Raw genomic sequence first — 24,076 nt, 5'->3', positions numbered from 1 at the left:
GTGTAAGTTTCATAAATGGAGCTCTTCATTTTTTAAAAAAAATTCATCTTTCCATAGAGTAGTACAGCATGTGACTGAATCAACTAAACAATAAAGCTTGAGCACATGAAAATTTTGGTCCTGCTGTTCATGCATGGTAAGTAAAAATAAATGTATCATTGACTAAGGGAGTTGTTGGTTGCAACTGGTTTCTACAGCATGTTAGCTGGTTAATAGAAGTGAAAATACCTAATTTCTTGAATGCTCATGGATTATATAAATGAAATGATAGTTTTCCCTTCATATTTAATTTGCATTAATTATAGTAACTATAATGCTATGGGAGAATGGAAAGATTTTTTTAAAATGAATGCTCATGTAGAAATGTTTAACAGTCACCTACTGCAGGGCTGAAAAGAAGTCTGGCTCATTTAGTATAAACATAGACTATCTCCTATTGTTAGAATAGTTAATTACAGTGTGCAGATATTTATTTAGTCATAGATAATTTGCACTTAGACGAAGGGTATTTAGGGAATTTATTAGTACATGTCCATTTGTTGATAATCTGGCTATAGTTGAAAGCAAAAAATTCACATATATAATTTAAAGAATGACTTGTTTAAAGGCATACCGTACTCTTCATTCAGACAATTGGAGGATCTGATTTCTCTTGAAATTAGACCTAGTGTCCCACACTTCATGCCAGAGTAGTTACAATTTGCATATATTTTCAATGCGTGTAACCTTTATTTGCAGTAAGAAAGAATGGTGGAAGACTCAGAAGACCTAAAAGGCTCTGGAAGTCAGAGAATATGGACAGAAACACCCATCAGGAGAGAGAACCGATTTATTGGTAAGTCTCCCAAAGAGATGAAAATGACTGTTGCCAGGTGTAATTCTGCTGAACATTATCAGCTTGTCGTATCATTTTATCTAGCTCTGTTCCTGAACTGAAGTAAGCTCTCTGCCACTTTAAATTAATCAGCACTCTATGCAATTTGGTCTGTCCACTGAACACTGCAGAAATGCGTAAGTGAGATATTTTCTCAGATATTTGTTCTTTATTCAGAAATGTGAAATGACTGCCTGACTTAAATGCTGCTTAGCAACTGAATCTGTCTTCCAAATGTGCCCTTCTACTGTTTCCATATACATGACTATTCTGCCTCTCATGATGCAGTTTTAGGTCAGAAGGATGATGTGTGGGGCTACAGATTTGACAACTAAATATGAAAATGAAGTCAGAGTTCCAGGCATAAGAAGCATAACTCAGTCACCCCCTCTAACTACAGACACTGATGGAGAATATGGCAGCACTTTTGAGAGACTGAGCTTTATACAGAGTGGCTCTGATATGGAGGATTAAAACACATAAATAGGCCACAGGGAAGATATACTAGACTGACTCACTAAGGGCCTGATATTTTATTGCCTTGTACCTCGTGTGGGCATTTCTACCTGTGGAAATTGGGTATAAAACACTACCAGATCAGAACGATAACATTATATCCCCATCTAGCACCAGTGACTGCACAATACGCCACACAATGGAGAATTATTCACTACATTGTTAGCCAGACTAAAGGTAATTCCTCAGACTGATCAATTTGATAGACAGTTAGAATAAAAGCTGCACAATGATACCTAGTATTTCCTTGAAAATAAGTATAAAAGACTTCATTTTTTAAAAATGGCTTCTGAGTTTGGTTCTTTACTTGATGTGGGTACAAAATTCCAGACATTGTGAACTGCGGGAGAAAATACAAAATTTAAACAACCATCTTCCCATCTGTCCCTGCAAATCAGGTAACTAGAAGAAGTGTCTAAATGCCAACACTTGCTCCAGCATTAACTGAGAGTGCAATATTGTGGGTGCAAATTAGAGGCCTGGCATAGCCTGCTTTTAAACGAGGCCCTTTGATGTTAAATGTTTGAGAACTACCAATTAATCCCATGGGTCTGACAGCCAAAAGCATCTTCCCTGAAAGCACAACACACGTGTAATTTACTTTATTGAGATTAACTGGCTATGTGCAAAAGCCCCTATGGTGAAAAGAAGAACATCATTTTCCATTTTAACTGATTTGGGCCAACATGATCTCATTTAGTCAGCTCTCTGCTTTGTTCCATCACTGGAGAGATCTTTTGATTATCCCCATTAACGTTCTGATGTGGTGTTTTGTGAAACAGTGTTCCTGCTTGTGAGAACTGAGAGGTGTTATTCTGGTTTCCATTATGGGATATCTTGGATTAAATCTTGGCCACAGTGAAGTCAATAAGAGTTTTACCTTTGACTTCCATGAGGGCAGAATTTCATCCCTTTCGTCTGTGAATGTGTATAGTGAGACTGTACCTTCCTTCGGGTGAGGTACACTTTTTTACTTGGCTATACAGCACCAGCCTCATCAATCACACACAGATGCACATGCACCTGTGTACATACAAAATTTACTTGCAAGTTTATTTGGTTTCTATGTATGTGTTTCAGATACAGTGCTGAGCTACCTCATGGGTCCAAGGTTTCTGGTTTATGCAAGCTGTGCACTTTCTATATGGGTAAGATAAGCTCAGATAAAATTATTGCATTGTAAATGATCAAGGGAAGCCTGGTTTGAGAAGCATTTGTATTTCTGGAAGCACTGTAGTATGTCTGGAAACAGAGATTTAGAAATGGATCAACTTTAAATCTTCAGTATTCAGACTGCCCCATTTTCTGTACTTTCTTTAATTTAGTCCATGGTATTGCTTTATTCTGTGAGGCTAAAAGAAAAATAAAGTTTTCTCTTGTCTGTTTTTCAGGGAGATCGAATGTGGCACTTTGCCATGTCTGTATTCCTGATAGAATTGTATGGACATAATCTCCTTCTAACAGCTGTTTTTGGGTTAGTGGTGGCTGGCTCAGTACTAGTGTTTGGGGCCTTAATTGGAGATTGGATTGATAGAAAACCAAGAAATAAAGGTAATTGTCTGTGTTGATTTTGATATTCCTAACTATGAGATACAAACCCCTGAATATAATTACTATCCATGTGATTCAATAATGCTTATACTGCTGTCTTCTTCAGAGTGCTTTAAAAATATTAATATTTTCTCACACTGTTTTTATTAAGGAGGGAAGCATTTATATCATCCTAATTGAACAGAGAAACTGAGAAAGAGAGATTAAGAGTAAAATAGTGCCTAAGTGATATGGGAGCCTAAAGCCAATGCAACTTCCCCAAGGCCACAGAAGATGAGCTGGGAGTAAATCATGCCTCTCAGAATTTGCATAATGTTAAATAATGTTCCTTATGATTTAGCTCTGGTCAGAAAATAGAATTTCTGTTCTATAGTGAGAATGAGGTGTCATTCTTTGTCTTTCATACAAAGCTGAGAAATTTCTGATTAGAAAAGTCTGTTCAGGTGGCTGCTAGGGTTTTGTCAGATTGTTTGTAGTAAGTGACAGAAATTGTGAGATTCCTTTAAAATTGAGCAGATATGTATCACATCAGGAGTTGTTTCATTTTGCAGTTGCTCATGCATCGCTGTTCATTCAGAACTCCTCTGTCACTGCCTGCTGCGTAGTGCTGATGTTGGTGTTCTCTTACAAAAGCGAGATTGAGCAAATGTGGCACGGCTGGTTTACTGTAAGTGTCTATTGACCTGAGCCTTTCACAGAAAAATTAAACTTTAAATATTTCAGTCTTGGGTTCTTTATGTAGGTTAATAATGCATGTAAAGTACTTGCTTTAATCTTGGAGACTGACTGTGGGCCAGAATCTCCTCTGTGCTGTGGTTGCTGTACACAGCACCACCAGCAAAGCAGCCAGAACGCCGGTATAGTCAGCCACAGGGTATCCTCACAGACTGGATCCCATGATGGGGAAAGAGCCAATGAAGCAGCTCTTCCTCTCCCTCCATCTTCCCATCCCCCTCCCCCTGGGCTGTGAGTGTAAGGCATTTCCTTGTATCCTGGTGAGCCCCAGCTGTTGTATTGACCTTTTGGAGCTGTTGGCAGCCAGGGCAAGTTAAAGCAGCCCTCAGGGGACCGGCCCGCCCCAGGAGTGGGGGGCTTAAAGCCACCATGGCACCTGCTCCCACCCTTTAACACTCTGTATTTCTTGGCTGCAGCTGAGGATCTGGGCCTTGGTGTACTGAGCCTCTTTAACATGTTTCCCTCTAGTGTTCACCCTTGATTTGAGGCAAAGCCTATACAGTCGCCTCTTGATATAATGGCAGAAGATTATCAGGTTTAGGGGCAAATTCTGCTTTCATTTACCCCTCTTTAAATCTAGAGTGACTCCACTGAAGGCAATAGGGTCACCCTGGCTTTTGAGAGTTTAACTGAGAACAGAATCTGGCTCATAGCGTTAATGGGAAAGAAGCTCTTGCTGCTCAAATTAGCAAAAATGTACTCACTCCAGTGGCAAACTTAACCTGTCTCTGAAAGTGTCCATTTTTATTGAGACTTTGTGTAATGTTCCAGCCAGCAATAGCTGAGTAACCTTGTTTCTTGGATTCCAACCTCTGGTTTTTATTCACTTCCAACAAGGTGTTCTGTTATGCCGTGGTAATCATCTTAGCCGATCTGGCAAACCTGGCAAGCACAGCGCTGACGATAACCGTTCAGAAAGACTGGATTGTGGTCATCACAGGTGATAACAGAGGCCAGCTGGCTGGTGAGCTAGATATAGTCTATGTTCATGTACATTGGAGCCAAAGCTATATTTTATTTAATAGAAGAAACATAGTTACATATGTATTTAGAAACAAATTTTTAATCTCATTCCTTAATAAGAGTCTAAGAAGATTAAATAGAGCTGTGTTCAAAGCACTCTCTCTCAGGGGAAAGCCTTGTAATGTGTAGATGACAAAGATTTCAGTTTTTCACCAATTTCTGGTTGGTCAGATAAAAAATAGGACTGTGCTTATTAGTAATGAGCTTTTATTAACGAATAAAAGTAGCAAAGTTACTTAGCTTTTATTAACAAGTAAAAGTAGCAAAGTTATTTCAGGTGAAGGAACTACTGAGACTTGACAACATCCATTTAGACAGGAGTCTACATGGCACAATAGGTTGGTTACACTTGTCTTCTGCTTTGGGAGACCTGATTCAAACCCTGGCACAAATCGTAAGTGAAAGGACGTATCAAAGTCTCTGTGTACCTCACACCACCACCATATATTGCAATTAGGCTTTCTTGGAAGTCTCTCTCTGGCAGCATCACAGGTCTAGATTAGGAAGGGTTCTTGTAAATCAAGATTAAAGTGTACTGCCAAAGCTGAGCAAGGAAGCATACATGTCTCTCCATGCTCTCCCAGACTCAAACCACTGTTATTAGTCCCTAGCTTTCATGAGCACATCTTTATCTGTCCTCTCTCCCACCCAGTCACTTCATTTTTCATGTGGTCTTCTGTAAAATATATTGCTCTTTTTGAATAACTTAAGTGATAATTTATTATTAATATTTATTAGTTTTATCACAGTAGCACTTAGAGGCCCTGAGTGAAATTCGGACTCCATAGGATGAGATGCTGTATAACTCATATAATATGAGACAGTCCCTGCCTATAGAGCTTTTAGTGTTATTAGTCAAACAAAGGTCGAAGAATTGTCATGTCAGTACTGATGCATGTGTGTGTATGTATATACGTAGAGTGAAATGCATTCTGTTTTTACATCATTTCTAGGAATGAATGCAGCTATAAGAAGAATGGATCAAGTCATAAATATCTTTGCTCCCCTGTCTGTGGGGCAGGTTATGACCTGGGCCTCTAATGTCATTGGCTGTGGATTTATTCTTGGATGGAACTTGATCTCTCTTCTGGTAGAATTTATATTCCTATCCAGGGTGTATCAACTAGTGCCTCCTTTGGCTGTGAAATCTCAACAGAATGCAGGAGAATATGTTATAGAAAGACAAGTGGAACTTACAAATGTGCCAGGTAAGTACTATTCAATAGGAGAACAGCCTCCCACCAACATTTAGAAAATGTACTCTATAAAATACAGGCTTACATCCAAAATGTTGAATTACACATCAAATAATTAAAGTACTAGAAGGTATCCAACGAGTCAGTCCACAGGAACTGTATGAAGATAATAAAATTACCATTAAAAGAAAAGAGAAAAGCCAAGTAGCAAATATGTGGGGGTCAATTCTCCAGATTTATGTATTAGGGTGATTTACATACACAACTCGCAATAGCATTAAGGGGGAGTTATTGTTCGAAATCTCTCATGTGGGTGTGAGAGTAGCAGAGCCTTCATTGTTTAATGCCTTGCCAGGGAGATTTAAAGACTGTTTAATGAATCCATCTGTCTGCATTATGTACTCCTTGGTATAGAGCACTATCCTACAGCACGTCACTGAACCACTATATCTGATAGCCATTTAGAATGATGGTTGTCATAGCAATTCAAGATGCTAAAAGAAAAGAAGTCAGTGAAGAATAGTTTAATGCATGTAATCCCTAATATTCAGTTTCTTTTTGTCACTCTCTTTAAAAGAGCATTGTATCCCCAATGACCATCTTCCTGTTTTAGTGGTTCTCCATGGGGTCAATTCCTGCCTCATTGCACATGGCCATCTCCTACTAATGACAATGGAAGTTATGGATTAGTAACGTTGCCCATTTTTGACCTGAACCACTCATCAAAGTTTGGGGCCCTTCAGATGGTCTAGCTGGAGGGAGAAATTGGTGATAGTCAGGTATGCAATTCTGTTTATATGCGAAGTCCTGCCTCTCTTAACACAGGAGGAATCAAGTAAGAAAAGGATCCGTTTCTTAACTTACAGAGTTCAAGTTTCTTTAGCCAACACCCAGCCCCAAAGCGCTCTCTCTAGCTTCTTCCAGGGTCACACTGTGCTTACAGGCTCCTGCTTAACTTTTCTTGCCTTTCTTCCTCTGCCTCTCTCTGTTCTTGTCTGCCATATTAGTAAGTTCAATAGCAGTGTTTTTTCTCACACTCTCATACACACATACCCAAAACAATACTCAGCCCAAAAGCTCCTCAGCAGGTTCACACACACCTTTTGTTTTTGGTGAGGCTTATGTTTACAGTGATGTTAATTGAAAGAGTGAGTTCACACTTATCAATCTCAGTGGGGTTTTAACCCAACCCATAACAAGGTTTCACCAAACTCATGCCAGGAGACTAGATCACTTAAGACAACTCCTCTGACATCGACCTTACTTCTTGGAGCCAGAGGTGAAAGTAAGCTGGTATGGCCTGGTATGGTGTACCAGCAAGAGCCAGTACACCATTTCGGACCAGACCGGCTGGTGATTTAAAGGGCCTGGGGCTCCCGCAAGCGGCCGGAGTCCAGGGCCCTTTAAATCGCCTCCTGAGCCCCGCTGCCAGAGCCCTGGGATAGTGGCGGCAGGGGTCCGAGGATGATTTAAAGGCCCCGGAGCTCCCAGCTGTAGTCAGAGCCCCAGGGTCTTTAAATCTTGATTTTAAGGGCCTGGGGAATTTAAAGGCCCTGCCTCTTCCGGCTGAGGCCACGCCCCCTGCTCAGGACTCCGGAGAACCGGTAAGTCCTTTGTTACTTTCACCCCTTCCTGGAGCTCAGCCTTACTAATGCTAATCAGCAGATGCAACATCAATGGGGGTGAGTCTGTACTAGCAGGTAGTATTGGGACATAATACTACTTGATGCTTTTAGACATTTTAAGAAAAAAAGACAGTAAAATCACAAATTAGGTCAACCCATGTTAGGTCCACACTACCCTCCTGTCAGTGGTGTGTGTCCTCACCAGGAATGCTTCCACTGACTGAAGAGGGGCAGAGTGGGGGGCTGAGAGCCAGGTATCAGCTCCAAGCATTTCCCCATTAGGAGTCACTTCCCACCTCCCTACTCCCAGATGGGAGTGGGGGGAAGCCACCCAGGCTTTCTCACCTCTGGTAGGGAGATCTATACCTAGAGTCCAGTGGGCTGTATTGTTCCCAATGGGGAGCTGGGACCATAGGGCAGCAGGGCTCCCAATAGGGAGCCTGGGCTGTACCCCAAGCTGGGAGCCTAGGTGACAGCTAGCTTGGAGCAAAGACCCAGCAGCAGCCCAGCTGGGGAGCCAGCTTGCCCATCAATTTCACAACTCCAGCCATGAAATTGACAAGACAGCCAACAGCTGATGTAAGTAACATGCGGTGTCTACGCAGACACTGTGCCGCCCTAACTACCCCGACATAAGCCCTCCTCTTGTGGAGGTGGAGTTATGATGTCAGTGCAGTAGGGCACTTATATCAGTGGGAGCAAGTCTGTAGTGTGTACACTGACAGGTCAACATAAGCTGCTTTGTGTAAACCAAGCCTTACAAATTTGGTGCAGGGATGATTAGCTGAAATCCATTATACTAACCTCCACTCCCCAAGCTCTTGTATGTGATATTCAAGCTAACACATTGTTCTCACTGAGGAAAAGTATCCTGTGCAATTGTTCACTCCCTACCATTTAGGACAGTCTTTATCCATTATTGATGAAGAATTTTTTTTAAATACCAAGCAAACCACCTGCAGATAGACATCCTGTGAGATTCAGCTACAGATGTGCCTGTTCAGCCTGGTCTACCTTTTAGATCAGAGGTAGGCAACCTGTGGCAAGTGGGCCGAAAGCAGCACGAGAGTTGATTTTCAGTGGCATTCCCACTGCCCAGGTCCTGGCCACCAATCCAGGGGACTCTGCATTTTAATTTAATTTTAAATAAAGCTTCATAAATATTTTAAAAACCTTATTTACTTTACATACAACAATAGTTTAGTTATATATTATAGACTTCTAGAAAGAGACCTTCTAAAAACGTTAGAATGTATTACTGGCACGCGAAACCTTAAATCAGAGTGAATAAATGAAGACTCGGCACACCACTTCTGAAAGGTTGCCGAACCCTGTTTTAGATCAAGATGGCTACATAGCTCAAGGCTGTGAAAAATTTCGTACTCTGACTGCAGAAGTTAGATCTATCTACTAGATGTGGCTAGGCCGACAGAATAATTCTTCCATTAACCTAGCTACCTCCTCCATAGGCACCGAGTTTCTAGCCCAGGCCCACGCTTCCTCCCAGGCCCTACCCCCCACATCTTCCTGCCCCGGCTCTGCCCCCACCCCGCCTCTTCCTGCCCTATTCCGCCCCCTCCCCCAAATGCTCCTGGTGCTAACTCCTCCCCCCACCTTCTCTCAGTGCCTCCTGCATGCTGCAGAACAGCTGATCCCAGCACCTGCCGCCCGCCATGGAGAGGGGGAGTAGCTGATTGGTGGGGCTGCCAGTGGGGGGGGAGGGGCCGGGGAAGATGGGCAGGTGGTGATAGTGGGTGCTAAGCACTCTTTTTTTTCCCCTAGGGGTCAGTGCCTATGACCTCCTCTTGGAAAGATGGATTAACTACCTTGACAGAAAAACTCTTTCTGGCAATATCGGAAGTGTCTACATTACAGTGGCACAGCTGCAGTGCCATAGCTGTACTGCTGTAGCCACTGTAGTGTAGACATACTCTCTGTTGACTATACTAATGAGAACATACTAGCCATCCACAAGTGGGTTTTTTTTTGGTAAGGACAGGCATCTCTATGTGTGGGGTAGATGGCAGGAATAGCAGAGGGGGAGGTGAATGGGATTACAGGAGTGGGGGTTGAATAGGAGAAGAGGGGAAGTGAAGAGGAGTCAGAGGGATGGACAGTTAGATAGGAACACAGGGTGATGGGGGAGGAGCCAGGGAAGGGGTGAAGAGGCTGGATAGGAGTAGAAGGAGAGGGGACAGGAAAGCTGAGGGAGTGGGGTAAGGGGTTGGAGGAGCAGAGGGACACAGGCACAGCCCAGGGTCACAGTGGTAGAAGGGTCTAACCATTAGAACATGCTCCCCTACAAAACCTGGAATTGAATCCAGGAGTCTGGAGTATCTATTCTGTTTTCAGCAAGTAGCTGTGAAACCCACTGGCAAAGTGTATGTCTCATTCCCCACTCTGCTTGCTTCACACAGAGGATAACAGCCTACTATGGCTACTAGTTATTCTATTAGCTCAAGTGGTAGAGGTCCATGCAGTGAGTCTAACAGTTCAAATCATGCTGCTGATCCAAGCTGCGGGGAGTGGGGGTGTCAGTATGCTTCCACATGATAGAATTTCAGTGTTTTCACTTTTTACTTAGGTTTCGAACATTACATTAAAAAAGAAACTACATTAACAGTATGCTAAGGTTGTATAGTTGAGCACACATTAGGAAATGCCAGAATTAAAGTTACCTAGGGAATCTTAATTTGACCGTCTCGTGTATGCGTTATGACATAGTCTTCAGTGACATGATCACATACTAATTTTTCCCATGGGGACCCCGGCCTCATTCAGTGTTCTGGGGAAGAATCATGGCTGTGTATCCCTCCCTACCTCTGCCACAGAGTTCCTATACATGCTGGACAAAACAAAACCAAAACAGGGCTGCCCAGAGGATTCAGGAAGCCTGGGGTCTTCGGTGGTGGGAGTCCCCACGGCCGAATTACCGCCAAAGACCCAGCACTTTGGTGGTGGGTCCCCGGGTAGAAGGACCTCCCGCCGCCGAATTGCTACCGAAGACCTCCCCCAGGACCCGCCGCTGAAGTGCTGGAAGGACTCCCTGCTGCGGGTCTTCAGGCACTCAGGCAGCGGGTCCCAGAGTGGAAGGACCCCCCGCCGCCAAATTGCCGACGACGACCTGGAGCGGAAGAAACTCTGGGGCCCAGGCCCCGCAAGAGTTTTCTGGGGCCCCTGGAGCGAGTGAAGGACCCCGCTTCAGAGGCCCTGAAAAACTCTCGTGGGGACCCCTGTGGGGCCTGGGGCAAATCGCCCCTCTTACCACCCCCTGGGCAGCCCTGAACCAAAATGTTCACAGGTGACCACTAACTGTGTATTCCTAATTTTCTGGATGCCCAGCACCTGAGACCAGGTTTGCAGAAGTGTTCAGCATTCACAGCTGCAACTGGAGTCAATTGAATCTATGCTTTGAGTACGTTAAAGTGACAGAAAATGCTAAGTGCTCTGAAAAATCGTGACCTAGTTGTTTCAAGTTGGACACCCAAAAATAGTGGATACTCTAGACATTTTTGGCCTTGATCTCATTGTGTCTCAGTTCCCCATCAGTAAAATGAAGATGATAGCTCCTAATCTCACAGAGTTGTTGTGAAGATAAATGAATTAATGTTTGTGGAGCACTCAGATACTATGGTGAGCACACTCCAGAAACATCCATGAGGCAATTAATAATTTTGTATTCAGTGCAGCATTTGGATGATGTGTGTTAAATAAGTCCTTGGACCACACATTGAATGAGGAGGATAAAAAGAAATATTGAATTAACACCCATTTACTGAACAAGGTACTGGATCTTGTGGAAAAAATATGGAATCATGTAATTAAAGACTGTATCATAATGCATATGCACTAAGGGATTGAAATAAGGTTGCAATGAAAGCATTTATTCTGGCATTTTCTAACTTTTGAGTGCTTGAGTGCCATCCTTAATACTCTTTTAATGTAGTTATTTTTGTATGACGCATAAGATATATATTTATGCACTGAAATATGAGCCTCACAATGACATTTTTACAATCATTTTTCTCACACACAGGGTAATTAGCACTTAGCTCTTACATTTTCAAAGTACTCTACAAACATTAATAGTAATTAAACTAAACTTACTCTTGATGGATGATATGATCACTTAGATGGAATTAGCTGGAGGTAACTGAAACTGACTATAAATATGAGAATAATTTACATTTTCTGAAAACTCATTCTTTCATAGAAAAAAGTATCATGTGCCTTTTAAAAATGAAATACCTTTGATGGGGCAAGTAAACGTGCATATATATTACAGTTGCAGTTACAGTGCTCTACACCTTCAAAGTTCTTTGTAAGAACTAAATGTCAAATCCTCACAAAAGCCCTAAAAGTTTGAAAATAGTATTATCTCGCTTCTACACATGGGAAATCTGAGAGAGACATAAGTAATTTACCCAGGGACTCAGTATTAGCACCAAAATTATAACTCAAGAGTTTCTGGGTCCTAATCTTCTCCTCAGCTCAGTAGACCATAGTCATCACTTTTAGTTCCAATAACAGAGCTTAAAAACAATCTTAAGGAACTTAAACTTCTAAATATCTTCCAAAATATGCACAGTAAAGTTAACCATGATACATCTGAGATGTATCTAATTTACATCTAAATCTTTATTTTGTAGTTGTATTGAAACACCATTCTTTTTTTCTAAGCTTGCAATATAGATGATGATGAACTGGATATTGGGTTTCCAGCCAATGTTTCTTTTTTGTGTGTGCAATAAATCCCATACTGGATCTGGTGCCATTTTGAATGTCTGAACCAAAAGAGTAGAAACAGAGCCAGAAACTTTTACTTAACAAGTTCCCCCTTAAGTTCATTAGTTCTGATTAAAACTTGATTTGTCTGACCTTACTTTAACTTTATTTTGGGTGGGGAGGGGAGAGGGGTTGGTGGCAGCAAACAGACAAACTAGTATGAGATGTTTTGTTTCTGTTTCAAATATTTTGGCTTAACCAATATATAGACAGTGTCAATGGCTTGCTTTCATAATGTAGCTACCAACACAGTAGAGAAACTTGTGATTCAATTTGTCATGTCACTCTCTGGACAAGATGTAAGGCTATGCCTTCCACCCGAAAAGGTCAAATGAAGTAATTCAGGGCCAATTAATAACAGGTCCACTTTCAACTCCCTTTGGTTGATGCTTTCAAATGCCTTTAATCTTTGCCTTCTAGCAGCTGCTTTGAACAGATCAGTCGGGGTCCACTCTTCCTAAGAAAGCAGGAATTCTTATTGCAGCTTACTGCACAGTGGAGCAGTTGCCACCAGAACCATTAAAACCTTCTGACTGGTATTTTACAGGGGATCTTCCCATTTGCTCAGCTGTTGTTGAATTCATCAACAAACCTGGGATTCCAGAGGCACCGACGGAGCAGAAATCCAGTCCTGAAATGCAACGCAAGTCAGTCACAAAACTGCCTCTTTGCTTCAGAAAAATGCACAGGATGCTGTGTACGTGCAGAGATGGCTGGAAAGCATATTATAGGCAGTCTGTCTTTTTAGCAGGCTTGGGTTTAGCCTTCTTGTACACCACAGTGCTTGGCTTTGACTGTATCACTACAGGGTACGCCTACACGCAGGGGATCAGTGGCTCTCTTCTCAGCATACTCATGGCACTTTCTGCCTTCTCAGGACTAATGGGCACAATTTTGTTTACTAAGCTAAGGAAACATTATGGCTTGGCTGTCACAGGAGTCGTATCCAGCCTCCTCCATGTAAGCTGTTTAATGCTGTGTGTGTTTTCAGTCTTTGCCCCCGGCAGTCCTTTTGACTTGGGTATTTTCTCTCTTCTCACAAGTAAGAACTCTTCCTTAAACCAAGAGACACTGCAAAAGAACCAGCTGCATATTTACCCATTCCAAAGAAACATCAACCAACCCATACTGCCAGATCGTTCTTCAATTCATTGGACTAATAACACAGTGCTGTTGGACAGCGTGCATGGGAGCGATCACCCAGAATCCTATATTTCAATCATTCTCTTGTTCTCAGGGGTGATACTAGCCAGAATTGGTAAGTATACATGCAATTTGCCACCACATGCGGAGTCACTTCACTGGGTAAATGATTCTATAAACAAAAAACAGATGTGATGATCTCTGTTACATGTGGCCCACATCATCATAGTATTGACTATCTCATAGTCTAATATATTTATTCTCATCACACTCCTGTTAGATAGGGAAGTGCTGTTATTCCCATTCTACAGATGGTGTCGGGATTCTGGAAGAAGGTAGGCAGGACTAGTGGCAGGAGCTTAAGAGTTGGAATCTGAAGCCAGGGTCAGAGTCAGTGTCAGAGTCAAGAGTTGAGCTTCTGGTCAAAGCCAGAGTCCGAGTCAGGAGTCAAGCTGAAGGTTAGGGTCAGAGCCAGAGTCAGGCCGAGGGTCGATACCAACTATAAAGGTCAGTGTTGGGTTTCTGGTGGGGGGTCGATTGGGAGGCAGAATCCAAGTCAGAGCCAAAGTCAATACCTGAAGACAGTTCAGAAGGAGAGCAGTCATGGCAGCTAGCTAGGGATACATGTTGCCTGGACACTTCCTGGCATGTCCCAGGGGCTTATATAAGATACAGGATCCAATGTGGGATTGCTAAAAGAACTGTCAGTTGGATTACTCGAGGTGGGACTTCCCGTGGCATGCAGCCTCTGCAAATTGTGGATCACAGGGGTCAGCTAGGTTCCAGCTACTCCTAGGTGGCAATGTGGGGATGTTGATTAGCTGGGAGCCCTGCAGGCTCAGTATCAAGTCCTGCTGATCCTTACAGATGGAGAACTGAAACACAAGGACTAGCCCAAGGTCACATCAGAAGTGTGTGGCACACCAGGGAATCAAACCATCCTCTCCAGCTGCTAGGCTCGAACCCTAACCATTGGACAATACTTCCGCTTACATGGTAGCAATGCATTAGAGATATATATATATATATATATATATATATATATATATATATATATAAAATTGCTACTAATTTACTAATACAGTAACTTTCTTAAGTGTTAGGATGTAGTACAAACATATATAACAGGCTTGGAAACAGGAATAACCAGGAACAAAATCTCTCTAATCTAATCTTAAGAACAGAATCATTTGAGCAAATGGACGTTCCATTGGCTTAGAACCAGTCAAAAAAATCCCTGTACATGAAAGCACAGAATGTACAACAGCAGTTGTGCCAGACTGCTGTATGCTTAAATATGTAAGTAGCAGAATTAGTGATTAGTACTTAAGGTAAGAAAATTCAGATAATTTAATATGAATCTCCACACAGGTAGCACCATTCCACAAACAAAGGTTTGTAATGGGGGGCGGGGGGCAGGAGAGGATGTTGAGGCTTCTAAAGAGATGCCATTTGGCATGAAATCACTTTCTAGTCAGAACTTTCAGAAAGATTATCCTGTTTTTCATCAAGTTAATGACTGTATATGTATAAACATACTTAACTTACTCTGGGGCTGGTGGAAAGTGAGGGCCTAATTAGGGATGCTTAGCACCTTGGCATAGCAGGTACTAATTTTCAGAGCCTTGTAACTGTATTTCTGCTCCACTATTCAGAACCTTATTTTTAAATATGAATGCAAAGTAGTTGATTGTGTGGTATAGGGATTTTTGTTAATTGTAGCAGCCTTGCATGGAGCTGCCTTATAAACATGATTTTACTACTATGACATTTCAGGGAACAATCCAGACCAGTGAGAGGTTGTCACCCCTGCCCTGCAACCTACGATGCCTCACAGTGCTTTGCTGCTGTAGCTCCCCACCTGGGCTCCTCACATACAGCCAAACAGCATGCAGGTCACAGCCTGAGTGTCGATGTGTAGCTGCATCCTTCCAGTCACACTTCAGTCACACTCTGGTTTCCATCAGCCTCGGTTATCAGTTGTAGGGTGGCCCAAACACACTTGCAGTCCTGAATTTCCCCCGAAAATGTATGTTTTGCACTACCCAGCCTCTCCTGGACAGTTCAGATATTTTAGGTCCATAGCCGCTCTAAGGGAATCAATGTCCAACGGTTTGCTACCTTAAATGGAATAATCCACACCGCTCAGTTTAACACAACACTGGGTTAATTTTGATTTAAGGAATAAAACATATTTATTTAACTACAAGGAAATCGGTTTTAAGTGAGTACAAGTGTAAGGCATTCAAGTCAGAAATGATTACAAGAGAAATAAATATAAAATGCTTCCTATACTAAAACTTAACAAACTAGACTCAAGGTGAAGTCCCTTACCACATGTTTCCGGTAACATTGCTGACCAAATTCTCAGGCCAGGATCTGCTCCCAAAGTTCAAAGGCTGTTTCTTTTATCGTCTTAGGTGAGAGAGAGAAAGAGAGAGAAAACTTGGGGTGTTTTTGTCCCTCACTTTATAGTCCAGTCCCCCTTTCCTGCTGTGAGGATGAGTCATGGAGTGTTGTGGTGAAAGAGGTTCCATGCTGTTGTTTGCTAAAATGTAGATTACTCTGTTACTGCCATCCTTCTTTGTCAAAGAACAGCCACTTGACAGATGATGGCCCATCAATTTTGATGACATATGGCTAGAGGCATCAGCTTGTCCTGTCTCTTTGAGAAATTGGTTTATCCAGACTAGTCTGGTAAACACACTTCAGACCTGATTTCAACTTATGTTTATAAATTTACATATAATGTTACTACACACATTTCATCATGATATTACTGACCAGCGAGTTACTAGTTTTCAAATGATATCACAAGGCATATTTTGTACAAAGGGTATTACAATAATGTGTGAAGTGTGAATACAGGGGGGTATTCAGTCACAACTATATTTTGTGTATTCATACTGCATCCATATTGAGATGCCTTTAAATAATCCTTCACTATCTGTTACGCAGGATTACGTGAACTGCTTGTCAATAAAATGTAATTTTAGTTTATCTCATGCACATGCCAATTCAGCATGTTCTTCAACTATTTTATGCAGATAGTACATGTCATTTATGCATTTGAGTCTTCATTAATAGACATCTAGGAAATATTTCTAGTCAGTTTGACTGCCTTTAGCATATCTGTGTTTTAATGAAACAATTATGTTGCATTCTCAGGATTTCCCCATGTAATTATTGGTAGGGCTCTCAGAGGAACAACACTGATCTACATGACAATGACATTTCATGCTACTATTATAGCATTGCTAGCCGACTTAAATTTAGCATTTTCATGGAATCCGAAGTATGCTGCAGAAATAGAAAAGATGGGGGGGAGAAGTAGCATCACAAAGACAATACTACTTCTATAAATCTTATTTTAGTAAACCAAATTACAAGGTGTGGGGCGGAGGGAGGAATTAGGTGACTCAATTGCTCAGCATGCTAGCCTGTCACCACTGGAGGTCTAGGTTCAAATCTTTATTAATTCATAAGTGAAGAAAGGTAGTCTCATTTCAGTGCAGGGCTGGTGCAAACATTTAGGCAAACTAGGCGGCTGCCTAGGGCACCTAGTGGTTGAGGGCGCCTAAAAGCCCGCTCAGGCGAGGAGGTGGAATGGAGGTGAGCTGGGGCGGGGGGGGAGGGGTAGGCAGTCCGCAGTAACGGGGGGGGGGAGCGCGCACAGAGGAACCGCTCCCCACCCCAGATCACCTCCACTCTACCTCCTCCACTGAGCACACAGCCCCTGCTCTAAGTCTCCTCCAATCAGCACCGCAAGCCTGGAAGGGGAGGAGAATTAGAGCAGCCCTGGTGTGCTCAGTGAAGGAGAGCTGGGGCGGGCTCCCCGGGCGGGGTCAGCTGCTGTGGTGGGCAGGGTTAGCTGCAGTGGAGGGGAGCGGGCTTAGCTTCTGGGGGGGGGGCTCCCCGGGCGGTGTTAGCTGCCATGGAGGGCAGGGTTAGCTGCTGCGGGGGGGGGGGGGGAGTTAGCTGCTGTGGGGGGGTGGGGTTAGCTTCTGCAGGGGGGAGGGGGTTAGCTGCTGTGGAAGGGGGCTGGGTCCCTTGGCTGGGTTAGCTGCCGTGGAGGGGGGGGGCTTTCAAGAGGGAGTAGCTGCTGCGAGAGGGGGCTCCCCAGGTAGGGGTGGGTTAGCTGCAATGGCAGGTGGGGTTAGCTGCTGTGGGGGGGAGCTCCTCAGGTGGGAGGGGAAGGTAGGCATGGTTAGCTGCCACCACGGGGGGTGGGTGGGGTTAGCTGGGGGGGTGGCGCAAGGTGGAAGTTTCACCTAGGGTGCGAAACTTCCTTGCACCGACCCCGTTTCAGTGCCATACTTAGTTTTCATCCACAAAACTATAATTGTTATAAACTGGCAGCCTGTTCAAGAGCAGTCCATGTTGGAATAGCAAAGTCACTGTATGTTAGCAAATAGCTGTGTACTGAAGCCAATGGAGATTGTGTCATGAAGAACTGTGGTTCCTACATGCATGCTCTCAGTCTATACCGGGCTCTAACCTATTGTGTTAGTACATCAGTTTTAATGAGCACTAACTTTACACACAGCAATTAAAAGGACAGAGAAGAAAAACAAAACCAAACAAGCCTACCTTGTATTCCTGAACTAAATAACGGTGCAGTGGAATTATCCAGTGAGTCTAGTCATGTTTTTTTTAAAAAAGTTTAGTGCATTTTAAAATATAAATTTGGTACATCACTTACATATTATTTTTATTTCATGTCACGTCTTTTTTTTACTTTGTTTTGATTTTATAAAAGTCTAAACGTATTATGGAGGGATTGGTAACTATAGTTAAGGTTGAGTTATGAACATAAAACAAGGATCCAACCCTGTATGGTAAATATGCATGTCCTCCCCCAAATTACAGCACTTGCTCTTTGAATACACAATTTTCTGTCAAGTTACAAATAAATTGGGTAATTAGTTTAGGAATTAAAATTAATTGAAAAAGGAGCCTTTAAGAAATGTAGTGTCAGATCTCTTTTCATTAACAAAAATGATTTAGTGGTCATTTTTTCCTGTTGTGCATAAATGAAAATTTCTCCTGCATGAGAAGCTGAAAGATACAATAGTTTACTTTAGTTCAGAGATTTCCGTGAAGAACTACTCTGTTTCAAAATGGCTGACATCTTCTATTGTTCTAAGTAAGGCCAAAGCTACAGTTTCCCTCAGTGGCCATTTTGGGAATGGTGTAGAACTCTCTTGATTGAGTGTGTCTGCCTCCTCGCAGCCAAGGAAGCTATCATCTTTCCTATGGGCTGCTGTGCCTTCAGTCCCATTGAGAACATTAGAAGGTGGCCATTTTGAAAGAGGGCAATTCGTCATGACAACTATAATTTATGATGAATTACAAGGAAAAATTACCATTAATCAAAAGAAAAAAAATCAAGCGCACAAGAATTCAATGAGTTTTAAGTGTATGGAATGTTTGAAGAGTCTGACAGGGCAGAGCTAAGTTGCTTTGGTTTCCCTAATTGTACATTTTTATACTTCACTGTGAATTTTCTGAGTTTACAGTGCTTGGTTTTGAGATCATTACAATATTCCTTTAATGTAGCTTACCCTAAATTATTGTTATATACTCACAACATTAACTCCATTTTAACACAGTTTTTGTCTGGGAATTATACTAAATATGAACACAAAAGTAGTAGAAAAGTTACATGAAGGATGTCAAGAGTTTGACTAAACAAAGACAGAGCTGAGATGGCCCTTCCATATTTTAACTTGCAGTTTCCCTATGTAATTCTTTTTATATCACTCAGAATGATATCTACTATCATAGAATATCAGGGTTGGAAGGGACCTCAGGACCCAAGAGAGACTATCATAGAACCTTGCTAATCTGCACTAATAATTAATACCCCCATTACAAATTTTTAGGAAAAAGGGAAATGAGGAAGTAATGCATTATGAAATGCACATTCTTATTTTAACAATTGAAATTAATTTCTTACAAAATGGTAGATAATGTATTATAGACTTTAGTATTGTGAGGCCTCATAAAAGCACCTTCCTAGTAATCCTTTCCTAAGAAGGGAGGAGAAACTAGTTTTTGTAGGTACAGTGTAAGATATGTGCATTAGAGAAATTCCATGTACTGTATTATAAATAAAAAAAATTCTCTAAGGTGAGTGACTCCTTCAGATGGGATATAAAAGAACAGAATTATACAGTTATTCTAGTGATATTACAATGGCTATTTTAAGGTCATTACGCTCTTAGCTTTTTCACAATTCTTCCATCACTAAAGTAGGGGTATTTAACAGGAATCACTGGTTTATCATCTGAATATTGATGGACATAGCCACAGTATAAAGTGTGGCTCAGTGGACTTCCATATGAGGGTAGCCTGCTATAGCTCTCCTAATTTGAAATCACTGAATTTAAAGATGGAGGCTGGGAACCTATTAGGGTATTTGGTCCTTACCCTGCTGATAGTGGACAGCTACTTACAATCTATTTTCTTGTGCAATATTCAATGTAGTTTTAAATGTTTTACATGGATGGGGCTTTCCGTTCCCTTAGGAGAATATTATGCAATCCAAAGGACAAATTTGTGCACAATTTACAGCACTTGGGTTTTATAATAAAACACTGTTCTCTTGCAGGTCTTTGGTCATTTGACTTGACTGTGACCCAGCTTCTTCAGGAGAACATTCCAGAATCAGAGCGTGGGATAGTCAACGGTGTGCAGAGCTCTATGAACTACTTGATGGACCTTGTACATTTCATTATGGTTATTCTAGCTCCTCAACCGCAACAATTTGGGTTGCTGGTGATAATTTCCTTACTGTTTGTGATAACGGGGCATGTCATGTATTTTATTTATGCTAAAAAATATAAAATTAAAGAAACTGTGATACAAACAACAGGGAGGAAGCCACAGAATCCCTCTGTCTGAAAGTATCAATCTTTTATTTTAAAATTATCCTATCATTCATGGAGTATAGGTTATTTGCATAAAAATGTTGACTAAACTCAACACACTAGCCAAAATGTTCCTCTGTTTCTATTTCCACCTCAAACACACTGCTATATCATGAAAAATAAAGAACAAAATACTAACTGGAAGACTTATTTTAAAACACTTAAAGACTGTGTTTTTTAAAAGACAGTCTCATTTCTGTATCTGCTCAGTTTTTACAATCAACTCTTTGCAAGGACACACAAAGCTTGTTCTCAGGGTTCCAGAAGAAAATGACAAGGTAACTATTTTTCCCTTTGTTATCCATATGTAGAGAATATTAAAACAGAATTCACAATTTGCACATCATAACCCGCCCTTCCTAAGCAAATGATACTGTAGTTATTTTTTTAACCATCTTTTCCCTCACACAAGATGGAGCAACAGGAATGTGTCTTCCTAGATAGTTCATAGAAACCAATAACTTAGTTACAGCCAGCACATTGCGTTCAACTTATCACTAAGAAATTCTGTATTTTTTATTTTGGACTGGCCAAATACTGACCCCTGTATTGCATATAAATATTTTCCCCTTATTTGAAAGTTTCATTGAAGTTATACTAGGTGATTTAGGGTTTTTTGCAGCACCTCTTTTTTTCCTACTTTGATTTTATTTTTTAATGTGAAAAACTAGCTCAGCATCCAACTGTTCAAACAAGTTAGTGACTGCATGGGCAATCATTTCTTCACTAAAGCTTTCTTGAATGCAGTTTCTCTTTTTTAAAAATAAAGTGATGTTTTCAAAGTTTAAATATGTGGCTGTGTATGTTGGTCAAATTACTATTGGGTAACGTGAGCATAAAACAGAGGCTATAAGTATGGTTTCCTATAAAGACTTGATCATGACATGGAGTTTTCACTCCTTGAGAAAGAAGCACAGAGCATCTTAGTGGAGAGAGCATATGGGAATTGGATGATCTCGTCCGTATTCCCGGCTCTGCCAGTTGCATTCTGGGTAACCGGCAAGTCACATCACCTCTCTGTGCCCATTTCCCCAGCTGTAAAATGGGGATAATGATCTAGACCTGCTTTGTAAAATGCATAGATATAGATCTAGCTATCTATCTATCAAAAAATAAGTAAACCATGTGGATTCTCTTTTGTGAATAATATGTGGCTGCTAATACAGTGAGTCACCCACTCCCCCGTTAACATCTTTATTTAAACTCACACAGCACAACATTCTCCCTTTGTCAAAGCAGCAGTTGTAAAGTGGGGTTTATCGAGCACCAGAGTAATTAGAGTAGTGGAGAATGGGTGAAAGTACTGTCAGCTATCAACACAAGGGACTAACTGGTATTTTAAATTCCTGTAACTGAAAGTAATAAAAATAGCTTCCAGTTCAAGTCTGCCCTCCAATGGTTTTAAAGGAACATTGCTAATAAATCTTGGTGAAGTGTTATCTTGAGGGTGAGAAGAACTAACTTGAAGGAAGTTGATATGACTTGTTAATTAACAAGGTTTATTAGTATTCAGTGTTTCACTTTTTACTGTGGCAATTTGCTTTCTGAGAATCTCTGCTTTCCCTGTAGGTCATGGGTATTCAAGTCTCGAATAGACTCTCTGGCACATTATGAGCTTCAGTCATGCTAGTATTTTATTCCTTAACCTAACAAACAGAATTGAAAGTAATCGCTCTATGCATCCACCTACTCCATCTGAATAGACTGGAGGCAGGAGAAGTGAGGGGAAACTGTTTTGCAAGAATGCAGCTATTGTTTCTAAGGTGTGTTACATATTATTATGGAACCATAGTACATTAGGGTAATATTATAGCTACATATATACTTCAGATACTGCCATGTTAAAACAGACTGGTATCAATCTAGTTTAGCATCCTTTCTCCAGCAGTAGTCTGACACCTGATGCCTGAATGGACAGTATAAAAACCTTTATTATTATATTTAAACTTACTTTAAAGGAAAGAAAATTCCTTCTCAACTCCCACAGTAAATTAGCTTTTACCCCAAAGCATGAGGGTCTTTTCCTTTCTTCATTTTTTAATTAACCTCTTAATTTAGATGCTGTCTAGGCTAGACTTACTGATATATACATCTATCTAGCCACTATTTAAATCCCAGGGTAATATTTGCTTTAGGAATGCAAAGGCTACCCCTGCATGCAGATGTCATCCAGCTGAAAGCTACCTGGTGCATCTATCTCCCCATCTACTCTCCTGTCTATAAGCCTTGCATGAACAATAAAACAGAACAGAAGCAAGAAAACAGAGGTAAACACTAGACAAAGCATAAAGTCACAAGTGGCCTTGTAAATAATATGTTCTTAGTAGATAAAGAAATAGTAAGAAGAGTTAATGTGTGATAAACTTGCAGCTGCAGCTTTGCTTACTAGCATACGTTGTAGCTTGTGGACAGTTCATGATCTGTACAGAGAGTGGTACAAAAATTAGTAGACCAATCATAAAGTGACATTAACCAATATTATTAAGTAAAAGAGTGTATATAACAGGTTGGCAACCTATGGCACGCATGCCACCTTTGGCACGTGAGCTGATTTTGCCTGGCACGCGGCTGCCAGCCAGAGTCCCGGCCGCTGGCCACGCTCAGCTGAGTGAATAGAACCCGAGGCTGGCAGGAGGCTGAGTGGGGCTAGTAGCCGGGACCCCAAACTGGCAGCAGGTATGCCCCCTGGCTGCCCCCTCACCACGCTCAGATTCTGTGGCTCCCAGGAGTGTGAGCCGCCGGGGCGTGGGGCCCTGAGCCTGCTGCTGGAGGGGCAGCGGTGGCCAGGAGCCGCAGAGCCCAAGTGTGGCAATGGGGAAGCTGGGGGGCGCATGGGGACCTCTGCCCACATGTATTTGCTGCAGAAGCCCCCCAGGGGGGCACCAGGCCGCACCCCGGGCAGGCTACCCCCACGGTTCCCCCCTCACCGCGCTTGGGTTCCGCGGCTCCGGGAAGTGTGAGCTGCCACTGCCGCTGCCCCTCCCGCAGCTTCCCCACTCCCACTGCCTCAGCACTCCATGTGGAGTTTTGCCTTCACATGGAGCCAGCATCTGACCAGCATGGGTATGGTAAGTGGAGTCCCGGCGGGCAGTCAGGGAGCAGGGGGAGGGTTGGATGGGTTGGGAGTTCTGGGGATCCTGTCAGGGGGTGGGGAGTGGTTGGATGGGGTGTGGGAGTGTGGATAAGGGTTGGGGCAGTCAGGGGACAGGTAGGGAGTAGGTTCCTAGGGGGGCAGTTAGGAGGGAGCAGTCAGGGGACAAGGAGCGGCGGGGGTCGGGGGTTCTGACAAGGGCAGTCAGGGTGGGAAGTGGGAGAGAGTGGATGGGGGCAGGGCTCTGCCCTCTTTTTTGATTGTTGAAATATGGTAATCCTAGGTGAGGAGGAATCTGGGGGTTGGCGCCCGCATACATCCACTGCAGCCTGTAGGAGCCCCTGTAGGGGGGAGGGATGCTGGGCAGCAGCTTCGGCAGGAGGGGTGGGGGGGGCATGGCTTCTCCCCACTAGCGGCACCGCCGCCTTTGAAGGGCTGCTGCCCCCCTGCACCGCGCCGGCTCCTTCATGGCTGGGGCTTGCTGCTGCCGCAAGTGGGACGCTCTGGCTCTCCGGTGCCTGTGGAAGGCAGCTCCTCCCTGCCGAGCTGCTGCTGCGGCCCAAGCCTGGCAAAGCCAGTGAGTGGACTCGGGGCGGGGGCCACTG

General features: G+C 42.6%; 1 protein-coding gene across 1 annotated transcript; it reads left to right on the top strand.

The window, feature by feature from the left end:
- The first annotated feature begins 747 nt into the window (after positions 1–747).
- Positions 748–20,561, top strand: LOC127044616 (solute carrier family 40 member 1-like). Its single transcript, XM_050939707.1, has 9 exons — positions 748–835; positions 2,471–2,538; positions 2,782–2,941; positions 3,493–3,608; positions 4,514–4,640; positions 5,653–5,870; positions 12,071–12,107; positions 12,910–13,563; positions 20,062–20,561. The coding sequence occupies exons 1-9, from the start codon at positions 748–750 to the stop codon at positions 20,352–20,354; spliced, it is 1,761 nt and encodes a 586-aa protein (XP_050795664.1). The 3' UTR covers positions 20,355–20,561.
- Positions 20,562–24,076: the final 3,515 nt, after the last annotated feature.

This window comes from Gopherus flavomarginatus, chromosome 2, assembly GCF_025201925.1.
Source record: "Gopherus flavomarginatus isolate rGopFla2 chromosome 2, rGopFla2.mat.asm, whole genome shotgun sequence".
NCBI lineage: Eukaryota > Metazoa > Chordata > Testudines > Testudinidae > Gopherus > Gopherus flavomarginatus.
Note: the sequence above shows the minus strand (reverse complement) of the source record. Positions and strands in the feature narration are given on the sequence as shown.